At 38.8% G+C, this 12,468-nt stretch overlaps 1 protein-coding gene across 1 annotated transcript in view; it reads left to right on the forward strand.

The window, feature by feature from the left end:
- LAMA3 (laminin subunit alpha 3) overlaps positions 1 to 7,388 on the forward strand; it is a 205,890-nt gene extending 198,502 nt beyond the window's left edge. The window contains exons 75-81 of the mRNA XM_019541321.1: positions 537 to 726; positions 1,202 to 1,342; positions 2,140 to 2,299; positions 2,408 to 2,538; positions 4,233 to 4,326; positions 4,739 to 4,858; positions 5,775 to 7,388. Coding sequence (XP_019396866.1) covers positions 537 to 726; positions 1,202 to 1,342; positions 2,140 to 2,299; positions 2,408 to 2,538; positions 4,233 to 4,326; positions 4,739 to 4,858; positions 5,775 to 5,920 — 982 coding nt within the window. The 3' untranslated portion in view covers positions 5,921 to 7,388. The remainder of the gene's footprint in view (positions 1 to 536; positions 727 to 1,201; positions 1,343 to 2,139; positions 2,300 to 2,407; positions 2,539 to 4,232; positions 4,327 to 4,738; positions 4,859 to 5,774) is intronic.
- The last annotated feature ends 5,080 nt before the right edge of the window (positions 7,389 to 12,468 follow it).

Below are 12,468 nucleotides of genomic sequence, written 5' to 3' on the forward strand. Positions count from 1 at the left end.
TGCTGGTTCTTCCTCCCCAGGTGCAACACCTTGCACTTGTCAGTGTTGAAACCCATCCTGTTCTCATCCACCCACCCCTGTAACCTGTCTAGGTCCGATTGTAACCTATTTCTCCCTTCTAGTGTGCCCACATTCCCCCACATCTTAGTGTCATTAAGATATCCATTGGCCTTGTCTGTTCTGTATGCTCTATATTACTGAGTGCGTATCAGCATTCAGACACTTAATCTCATTTTATACACAAGTATTTTATTAATATAAATATTTAATGTTTTTCTTCCAGTAGGATTCCAATAGAACTCTTTAAATAGTGAGATTGCAATAAATATAACAGTATTGAACTGTCTTTGGCTCTGGTTCTGATCACACTTAAATGCACACTTACACCAGTGACTCTAATTTCTGATTTGCAGTGGCATAACTGACAGCAGAATCAGGCTTTTTGCACATTTCTGAAGAGTTTTGGGAAAGAAACTACCATAAGCTAAACAAAGCAATGTTTTTATATCTTCTTTATTGCTTTCTTTCCTCTCAAGGTCACATTTTTCTGTAGAAGTGCAGACTGCATCTTCAGGAGGATTGATATTTTTTATGGGGGACAAACCTGAGAGCCCATACATGTCTCTTCACATTTCAAAGGGACGTTTTGTTTTGTCATTCGGTGCTGGAGGAAAGAAAATAAAAATCAAAAGCAAAGCAAAGTATCATGATGGACAGTGGCACACTGTAAGTACTACAGCATTTGGGATAGAATTAATTGTGCGAAATGTGAATCATGAACAGTACTCAACTTCCCTGGTCACAAGTGCTCAACATCCCAAAGAGCAACCATTCACTTTGACCAGTAAGAGACAATGTGGTGAAGCATTACACATTATTCTGAAGCTGGTGAGTGTGTATATATATAGAAAGCCATGTAACTACTTTGCCTGTATGCCAGAGTAATGGAGATCAGAACCTGGATCACCAAGGGATTAGTGAACGTACAAGATCCTTTGTTTACAAACTTGATTCACCATCTTCCTTTATATTTTTGTTTGTTTCAAATTGGCTTGGAAAAGTATTCTAATTTTAAGACTATATGACATATCAGTGGATGTCTGAGATTTTCAAAAGGTACCCAAAATATTTAGGAGCATAAATTCCATTGAAAGTCATTTGTCTTGAGTTTCTAACTGGGCTGTACCTGTTTCCTGCAAAGGTGGTATTCAGTAAGGATGGAAAGAATGGCCGCCTTGTTATTGATGGTCTGCATGCCCGGCAAGGAAGCCTGGCAGGTGATTCCACCTTTAGCAGTAATTCAGTAATCTACCTGGGAGGGATTCCATCATTGAAACCACAGGTAAGGAAGTATAAGTTATGATAAATGAAGATGATAAACTATCAGAATGAGAGATCTTCATTATGAGTAGGATTCAGTAGATTTCCCCAGACATTGAACTAAACCCATCTGTACATAATGTCCATAAGTTCTTAATTATAAACTCTTTTCTCAACTATGCACCAGTCTTCAGGTACACATGAATTGCTAGCATCTTAGTCAGTATGTTGATTACTGCTATGTGCCAAACCTCATTTCCCTTTACCTACAAAAGTTCAATTCATCTTATCCTTAGGAACCCACCTTTACTGTAAAATGTTGATTCCAGCTGGTAAAGTGTAATATTCAGTACAAAAGGGAGGGATTCCTTCTTCTTCATCACCATGGCAATTCTACAAGGGATTGTATATGTCAGATCTGATTCTAATCTCAAGTGTGCATTATCAATGTTAGCTATTAAAATAACCTAAAACATATGGGTTTTTTTTTACTTTTTTGATGGCTGAGATCCAAACTGAACTGCTGTTGTTTTACTATTCACATTTTCATGCATCTTGCAACATAGCAGTACTGCAGCTAAGATTTTTCTTTAACCGTTTCACAATTACAGTGTTTTTTGAACACTTAATTCTTTCATGATTCACTGGCATTCATGTAATGGCTTTGTACATTTTTACTCCTGCCTTTAGATACAGTTCATACTTGTGTTTTCCACAATTAAATAATGCAGAAGAACTGTTTAACTGATGTATTACTAAAAAAATTGCTGTGATGATTAATATTTATCATTATTATGTATGCTTTTAAATTCCTTTTAGAGTATACCAAAAAACAGTTTTGTGGGTTGCCTGAGAAACTTTATGATGAATGGAAAGCTTATGGATACAGCTCATCAGAACAGTGGTGTTCCTCCATGCCTGAATGGTTCTTTGGAGACAGGGATCTATTTCTTTAATGAAGATGGCCGTATCAAAATTGGTAAGCTATGTAGAGATTACACTACCTGAAACAGTGTCTTTATTACTGATGTGAGATTTTTTTTTCTTTTTTTAACCATGTTTTGCAATTATTCTTAACCATCCACAGATAACTCTTTTGTGATGGACTTGGAATTTAAGATCATATTTAATGTCCGTCTAAGAAGCCTAACTGGTGTACTCCTCCATTCTGGAAGCAAGCAAGACAGCTATTTAGCTGTTTACATGGAAACAGGAAAGGTCAGTACAGGACTTGTCATCATTTCAGCTGCCCTGGCATCATGCAGAAGAACACTAGACTGACTCAGTACAATGTCAGACTTAAAAAATACATATGGGAAAACTATATCACAGTTGTTTATAAACATTCTTTGGGAGATGGATCCTTAAATCTCTCCTATATCAGTATTAGCAGCTTCCAGTGTGTTCACATTGGCTTGCTCAGGTCTTTTCCATATAGTTTAAAGAATCCTCATCTCCTTAGGACAAGGAGCACCTGAAAATTTATAAGATAAATGGAAAGCTCATGTATACCCCTCATAAAAATAACAGAGTATTTCCATGTCTGGATGACACTTTAGAAACTGAGACAAGGATTTTGGCCCATAGCCACAAAACCAGCAGACATGCTGCCACTCTCTTAGCCTACACAAGCCTGCTAGGAAGAATACAGCTATATGGCACTGTTCTGGTGCAGCTCCCTACGCAGTCTCTCACTTGCTTTTACTGTAGTCTCCCACCCAAGAATTTCAGCAGTTCTGCCCTGTTTTAGTGTCTTCTTCACTCACTGACAAGTGTGTAGTTGTAGGGTTGGAGAATTGTGGCAGTTTTGACAGTCCGGGAAATGTTTGAAAGGCAAAGGGTTTTTTTTGCAATATCTTTTATTGGATGCACGGTATATCTGGCAGGGCTACTGGGCAAGCTTTTGGGCATCTAGTGACCTTCCTCTGGTCAAAAATGTGTAGTTGTTTTTCGTGTTAGTGATATGTATTACCATAGTCTAGGAGATTAGTTATGGACCAAAACTCCACTGTGGTCGGAGCTGTACAAATGAAATAAAAGGGGCAGTCACAACCCCAAGCACGATACAAGCATAAAAGAAAAGATTGATACAATCAGAGAGATGAACAGTACAAGGGAACAGAAGCAATATAGATCAGCCTGGTAGGTAGTGGAGTCAGCATACCAGCAGTCAAAACATTTGTCAGCATTATGGCTAAGCAGTTTTAAGAAGGGTTTTAAAGGAGAATAATGTGTTGGTTTTATGTATGTTTGCAGGGAGCTTCTCCCAAACATGAAGGCTAGCAATGGAGAAAGCTAGGCTAGGAATGAAGAAAGATGCTTATTTGAAAATCTAACAAAGGAGAATGGGAGTTAGCATCACAGGATGATCAGAGGAGGAAGATAATAAAAAATGAATGAATGAATCTCTCAATAATGAATGAGAAATTGTGTATAGGGTGGGTGGAAGTTGTGGAAGACCTAGAAAGTGAAGACAAGTAGCTTATGTTTAATAAGATAGAAGGCAGTTAAAGGGTACCAAAACAGGTATGACATGGTCCCAAAACAACAGGCCACAAAAATGATCTTTGCAGTAACATTTTGAATGGATTATGAGTGTACCCACGTGAATTTTGTCAAGGCCAGAGAGAAAGATGTAGCAGCAAATAAGTTCTGAGTTGATGAACAAGTGGCCAAAAGCTTCAGCTGTACAAATGGATAGGAAAGACCTTAAATTAGATGCAGAAAGAATCTGCAAGGCTCTACAGGGTGGTAGAGGAAGGAATCAGGAAAGAGAGGCAAGAGGTGAATTTATATGCGTTTAATTTTTTTAAAATATCTTGTCTTTGGACTCCAAATTGAATTTGGAGTAGGATATTTTTTGTCCTCTGCTTTCTTTTTTCCTTGTAACTTGAAAGTTAACTGTTCAATAGCTCACTGCCTCTGGAAAGAATGGTGCTAGAGAATTCAAGACATCGGTCACACTTGAGCAGTCACTGTGCGACGGGGAGTGGCACTCCATTTCAGGTACTGTATCGTCATCTCACCAGTTCTTCTGAAACTGGGCTGGAAGGGGAGGGAAGGAGAGGAAAATACTAGATACTGCTACAACCCAGATTTTATGTCAAACCTTTTTTGAACCAAAGACTTCCATTGCTTTTTCTTTTAAAGACACTCTTTGAAACAATAAAAGTATATTTTACACGAATTTAAGGCTGCATATATGAGAACACATTTTTACCTTTTTACACATCTCCATAAACAACAGCTATGTGTGTCTGTTTGATTTTTGAATAGTAATGAAATAAAATTACTTCTCATTTCTGCAAGACAAAAATGACTAAAAGCTAGCATGACTAAAAGCTAGCTATCTCAGTCATAGTTGGCTGAGGATTAACTAGAGTAGAGCATTCTTACTGATTTACTAAGTTTTTTACAGTAACTCAGAAACAGAACATTGTGCAGCTAGAGGTGGATACCAAGAGTAACTACACTGTTGGATCATCAGCCTCACTTTCCAAACACATGGGTCATCCACTTTACTTTGGAGGACTTCCAGGTAGTATTACCTAATAATTCTTTGCTTGTATTGTTTCTATTTAAAAAAAATCATGTATACATTAAGGACCATATCTAAGATGTTGTAAAAATAGCTTATCCTACATCTGTGCCAGGGGGCTGAACTAAATGATCCCTCTCATCCCTTCCAACCCTATAAGCCTCTCCATACAAGAGTATCCTTTGGGGACAGAAGAGCAAACTTTGATCACTCTACATGCACATGTATATGCACGCATGTGCACGCAGAGTAAACTTCCATCTCTGCATATACACATGTATGTGCATGTGTGTGCATGCACACACACGGTAGGAAATCCTGCTCTGTAATCCCACAGATCTCATTATTTGTGGAGGTGAGCATTTTCACACTGCTTCATAGCCTCTGAAGATGCATCAGAGTCTATAGTGCCAGTATTTGTGGCCCTTGCCCCAACAGCTGGGGTAGGCTTTTCTGTGCTGCATATGTCACCACACAGGGAATCCAAGGGACCAACACAGCTACACTGAGATTCCCTGGAAGGTTTGGGGAGGAATAGGAAAAAGGCTAAGGGAAATGTAGCTATAGACTTTCAGGCCTATATTTACATTTCCTCCTTTTTCATTTACCCAAGCTGAGGAGAAGGTGCTCAGCCTGGGTGAAATTGGGAGGGCTCAGAGCCATCAGCCACTACCTAAATAAAAAGCAAAGCATGGGAAAGTGCACCGTAATCTACCACAGGGAAGTGATGTAGATCAGTATGGAGTGTTAGTATCACCTTACATTCTGACAACCAGGACTAGCCTATCCAATTGTCTCTCATAAATAAGACCTACCAAAGAAAACTTTGTAAGTCCACTAAATATATGAAATATTCAGTGTTTTGCAAAATAGCTTATACCTTATTAATTTGTTCCTTTTCCCCTTATCTTTACAGCAAATTTAAAAACACCATGGCTTCCTGTGCAGGACTCGTTCACTGGCTGTGTAAAGAACATTAATATTAATGACAAGTCCGTCTCTGTCAGCAAAATGTCAGATGTTCACGGTGTAATCGGCTTGCGTGGATGCCCTGTCACTTAACTTTGCCATTTCTTGTTAAGGGAATTACTTGTACACTCATTGGATTGAATCTCCAGATGTACTGTGTATATTAATGCAATATGAGTTCACCTTTGCTGATCACTGTGTTACTCTTGTCAATCATTTTGTTAAAAATGACTTATGAATTCTTTTGGAATTGTGAACTATGCCAAAGCTAATTGAAAGGGTTGGCTTTGTAAGATTCCTTATTAAATTGTATTGCTTTCCAAGGTAATTCATTACATGTGTGAGATATATACATAAAATATCAAAGGGAATTGTATATACACACTGTAGGCCAAACTCTGCTTTAGCCACACACAGGTATAATGAAAGTAACTCCATTGACTTAACTTGAGAAATGTGGATATATGCTAGACACAGTGGGAACAGAATCTAGCCTAATATAAACAATTGTATAAAGATATAAATGTCTTTGGGTTGATAGACCTATTGTTTATACTGAAATGTACATTAACATGAAAAATAGTAATAATATAAATGGAATTTAAAGCACTTTAAAGAGTGGAACTCTGGGAATTTGTTGCAGTGCTAGGAGTTCGGGGGCCAAATAAATTCAATATACTTTAAACGTCTTCCATAAATAAAATTAAAGTTTTTATTTGGTTGTTAAGACAGTTTTTTAATGGGGCCTCCTCTTTTCATTGTGTTGCTTATATGTGGCTAGACCCTGCTTGCCTCATGCAAATAGACCTACTGACTTCCATGACATGAGCTGTCTGAGGAAACAGAGCAAAACTGATTTCATATGCTTGCTCAGGAGGATTGAGTTACATGAAACACTTCTAATAGCAAATTTCTCCCTATTGATTTCAAGAACAGGAATGATACTCAGTGTGTTTTCCTAATGAAGTGAAGACAAGATAGATTAATGGAATTAGACAGGCGTAAGTCAACCAGGTGCCCAACGCAGTTGCAATAGATGGAGGCAGCAGTGACTTCAGGGTATGGCTGTGGCTGCAGCTGCTATTTTTCTGGCCCTCAAGTTGGTGCCAAAGGCTGCTACCCCAGTTGCTCTGCCTCAGTTACACTACTGTAATCAGGGCTGTTCAACCAGCACCTCGGGAGCCGCCTGCAACTATGAATGTCCAGCCTGGCTCCAGCCCAAGTGCTGCTCCTCCTACTGCAGGGTTTCAGGGCTTCCTCTACTTCTTCCAGCTTCCCCATTCCTGCCCCTGCTCCTGGGAGAAAGGGGGGCTACAGCTTGTGGCCCTGGATGTGCACCCCCTGGATGCTCAGAAGTTGGAGAGCCCTGAAGTAAATCAAAAGATCAAAACACATTGTGCAGCTTCTAATATCTGTAAAGAAAATGTTATTGTTACCTTTTATATCTCTAGCAAGCTTTCCCAAAAATTCTTTCCTAGTTCATCTTACAACAGTTTTATATTTTATTTGCCAGAGTTTGTACTCTTTTATTTTCCTCATTAGAAGTTGCCTGCCATCTTTTTTCTGTTTATTTGCTTCTGCAGTTGTGCCAGTAACCATGCTGGCTTTCTTCTGGGCTGGTTTCCGTTTTTTTATTTCTGGTGTGCATTTCCTCTGTGCCTCAAATGGTGTTCTTAAGCAGTTCCCATGCTGCTTGCAAATTATTCAGCTCCTCAGGGCCCCTTTTAACTAGCTTCCTCATTTTGGTATTATGTCCTTTTTCAGAGTTAAAGTCTACTGTAGGAGATCCTCTTCTAGTCTCCCCTTCTACATGGATGTCAAACCCAACTGCACTGTGGTCACTACTGCAGAGCAGTTTAGTAACACTTAACCTTTGCACCAAATCCTGTGCACTAAAGACTAGGTCAAGAATGGACTTTCCTTCAAATAACCTGGGAACAAGCAGAGTTAAATCACTCCCAGGAGAATTTTTTCCTGGGAGAATGAATGTCTGTACATGTTCTTAGTTAACAGAAGTCATTTCCCATTTCAGGAGAGAAAAAAGTTAAGTAAATAGAAAACTGTTTGGGGAATGTTTCTAGCGGCTCTCCCAAAGCCTACCATACTATTCCTTGAACAAATCTAGGGTTACAATTCCCCTTGTAGGTAAGTTAATTTTACCAGGGCTAGTCTACTGTTGACTACAATGAGTGGAAATATATTTAGAAAAAGAACTTGAGGGAACGAATGATTTAGTAAGCATTATTTTAGCAGCTGACTGACCCTAACATGTGACATAATTATGTTGTGAAATTACTTCTATTATCATTTTGATCCCATAGCATCACATTTTCTAAGCAACTTATGCTAACCAGTAAAATAACCTAGAGCTTGGGGCATATTTACCTAGATGCATGTAAATGTGCACCAGGATAATAAATATCCGTTGAAAAGCCTTTAGAAGCAAAAGAGTTGCTAGACAAATCTTTCGTTGGGGAAAATTAAATTTCTAGATCAATTAATTTGGTAATGGAAGAAATATGATTAGCAGGGGAAAAGCAAACACTAGACAGAGCTGCAGATCCTCCAACACTTTGTTAGTTTTCCCAAATGGAAACCATCCTCCCTGAAAACAAGAGCATGTTTTGATCTGTTTTTTAAACAGCTCACACTCACAAATTGTGGAGATGATCATAGGATCAAAGGAAGGGAGGTCATTTACTCCAACCTCCTGCTCAAAGCAACATTGTTCCTGACTAAACCATCCCAGTCAAGCATCTAATCTGCTATTGAAAATTTCCAGAGATGAAGATTACCCAACCTCTCTAGGTAGTCTGCTCCAAAACTAAACCACCCTCATAGCAGGAAGTTCTTCATAATCTCCAACCTAAATTTCTTCTGCTGTAGTTTGAGGCTATTACTCCTAGTCCTGTCCCTTTCACCAGCAGAGCAAAGTCTAGCTCCATCTTCTTAATAACTGCTCTTCAGATATTTGAAGTCTGTTATTAAATTACCCCCCTCAGTCTTCAAACTAAATAATCCTCATTCTTTCGTTTTCTCCTGATAAGTCAAAATATGAAATGAGAAAAGATCCTGTTATTAAGCCTACGGATGTTAAAACAAAACAAAACAAAACACTTGTATGCATTATATACAAACCAAGAATGACTTAATCCTACTCATGGATCAGACATTTTCAAAATGCATGGCCACATGTTGTATGTGACAATCACCCTGCTTCTTCATGGTTGTAATTATTAGAATTAACATTTCGAAACATTTATCAGTATAGCATTTGCACCTGTAGTAATCCTTCCATGGATAATTTACCTCCTTTTAGCTTCAGTTGATCCCCCACATCTATAAATTCCTATATCAGGAATAAAGGACTCTCCCACAGGCAAACACTGCAGTGTTACTTTCTGCTTAGTGGCTGTTGCTTCTATTTTTATTGTTTGTTCTTCAGTTCTTGAGGCAACGATAACATTTTTAATAATGAAGATGTTTTAAACTAGGTAATTCTTGCTCATCCTACATTATTATTCATTGGTCTTGTTCAATTTTACAAGGCTTAAAGCTTGCATTTTAAATCAGACCATCACTTAAATTTAACATTAAATTCATAACCAAACATTTTTTTGCAAACATTTTTTATTTTTTTGCGTATTGTGTTCTTTTTTAAAATTCAAGCTTCAGAAGGAGATTCAGAAGAAAGTTTATTTATGAAAAAGTATGGAATAAAAAAAAATCAATAAACTGAGTATATACAGTGTTTAGTTGTCCTCTGTTGTGTTACGATACTTTAGACTGCCACCAGTAAAGAATCTAAGCTCCAGACTAAACATATAATAGAACCAGAAGATTTTCTCTTTGGCTTAAATTGTGTGCGGGCGGGGGGGGGGGGCATTTCCTGCCACCAAACTTCTCTTTTATCTGCATACTGCATAAAGTACAAAGGGTGTAGGGCTTCCCCTGCACCTATGTGTCTTCATTAGATCTAATACGATCATGAAATTTGAGAAAGGCAATGCCAAGTCCATCTCTTCCTAATCATTCTCACCAGAAAAAAACCCAACAGATTACTGGGGGACCAAAACATAAGTTTAATAAACCTAACAGCTAAACCTACAGGCAGAACAGAGGCTGGTGTTATTAAAGAAAAGCATTTATATATGTGAGAGAACTTTTTTTTTTTACACTTACTCTATACAGAAATGCTTACTGGTTCCTATCCAAGTTGCTGCTGTGAAGAGAATTTCACATCCCTTTGCTTACCCTAGCAACATCCTCCAGATCGTCCATTGGATGATCTGGACATTTTTTTTTTTTTGTTCTCCTCAGTGTGGGAAGAGCTTCAGGAAAAAAACCCCAAACTTCACATCCTGAAGCTTATCAAGTTACCCTTTACATTGCACACAGACACGTGGATTTTTCCCCAGCTTCCAGCCTATAATCACATATCTGGTCTGTTTTCTTGCTGCCATGCTGGGGTTTTTTTTGTCTCCTCCAATGTGTGCATTAGTCCTACTATTCATATGTGCTACAGCTTCCCCAAACCTTTTTATCAACCCATTTTCCCCCTCCATTCAAACCTCTCCTTTAAGAAACACTCTGCCATGTCCATTCTCTTCTTCAGTTCCACCATTTCTAGGTCATAACAGCTATCCCTTGGTCAGCATGGAAATCTTATGCAGCTAGAGAACCCTCTGCACAAACTCTGCCCCTCACTTTTGCCTTCCAAATAATCCACCTCAAATGATGGAATAAGTTGACTGGTTCAGGTCCCTGCCTCTAGGACTTCATGTCTTTTGGACCCTCCAGTGAAGTATTTCTTCCCCAGGTACCACATTGCACCCACCACACAATGCTTAGAAGACACTGTCTCAGTGAACAGATTCTGTATTATCTTAAGACTTTGCAAGAAGCTTCTGCTGTGCTTTAAAGCCCTTCTTAATTATTTTTCCTTGTGGTTACTTGTTATGAAAACTCCCATAAGACAAAGTATAACAAAGTGGTTCATTTCTCCATAAATCTCTACCCCAGCCCCCGTAAAAGTACAATAGATGGTGGAGGGGGTACCCGATCAAAAAAACCCAACAACATCTTTAAATGAGATAACTCACTATATCATTGTATAGTATTGCTAAAGACACTGTCAGAAGACATCAGTACATTCTTCTTTCTCTGTAGCAGGGACTCAGGCATATCAAGACCATACAAGACTGTGGGATATCAAGGAAAGCAATAAAGCATGATACCACGGCAAAGAACTTAAACCATAATGACCTGGGACTGATGCTTTTCTCCTGTGTTTGTGTCAGCTGGATGACATTTATTACACATAATCCCAAGCTCTGATCATATAGTGCTGGCTCCTCTTGTTTAATATTGATTAATACTAATCAATCAGTGCAACTAAAAATATCTTAATTAGCCTTGTTACATTATTGTGCCATGTAAACGATTGTTGTATTCCCAAAGAGATGTTATGATTGTATAGCAAAAGAGGTGATCCATGAAAAAAAATATATTTACTTAAAAAAGGACTATAAACTATTGGGAATTATAATTACATGGATAGAAATCTCTTCAGTTTTATGCATAGATATGGGGACATAATTCAGATATTACCACTCCAGAGAGCTGTTCAACAGAATTTTGAAGCCCAACTTCACACTAAAGAAAATAATTTAGAAGGACAAGGACCCTCTAGTTTATAAGCCTGTGTGTCTAGCTCTTGTAGTTACTATTTTAATTAGCAGTGACTCAATGTAATGAGCCAAATCTATCAGTATAATATATCATTTCATATAAATTACTCAGTAACAGCACTTACCGCAGACCTTACTTGTAGACCATTTGATTACTTTTTCCTGAAGTTACCAATTAGAAGTTATAGGGAGTGTATAAGATATATGGACACCAAATCATTTGCCAAAGACAAGTTTTTGAACAAACATCATGAAGAAATCTCATTTGTGAAAACAAGGTGCCAAATCTAGCTTTCTTTTAAGGAGGTTAGTTAGATAAAAGATAAATAAATGATGTGTGAAGATGCAGTAAGATGAAATACCATGGAGGCAAAGGTTGTCCCATACAATTGTCCAAGAACATATTTGGGTCTGGTGTGACCTGAACTCCTAGGGTCAGATCTTCTTCTCAGACTACTTCTAGTTGTTGTAATTATTTTGCACTTGCTGAGTGCTATGGGTGGCCATGTTCGCACGTGTTTAGTGTTTGTGTGGCAGGTGCTGGGTGGATGGGAGGTTCTGGGGCTGCAGCGTGGAAGCAGCATGCGGCTGGAATTTTCCGCACGGGGGTCTCTCGTGGGCTTGTCAATAATGTGACGGTCACCGCCCCAGGCAAATGAGAAAGCGCCGCATGTAATTAGACCGCCCTGCATCACAGAGAGTATAAAAATCATCGCGCTGTGAACTTCGGGGTCTTTGCGCGCCCGACGGAATGAAACGTACCCCACGACGACCGACACGGAGCGACCTTCAGCCTGATCAGCCGGAGGGAAGGACGCCAGACCCGCCTGATCCCGGCAACCCCTCCCCGGTTCCACACGAGTGTGAGTGGGTGCTTCTTGGTGCACCCAGCATAGTTATTTTGTTTGTTTAGTAATAAAATCAAGCCTGACCCTGTAAATCGAGTGTGAT

The sequence above is a fragment of the Crocodylus porosus genome, unplaced genomic scaffold, assembly GCF_001723895.1.
Source record: "Crocodylus porosus isolate Cpor-Errol unplaced genomic scaffold, CroPor_comp1, whole genome shotgun sequence".
Lineage (NCBI taxonomy): Eukaryota > Metazoa > Chordata > Crocodylia > Crocodylidae > Crocodylus > Crocodylus porosus.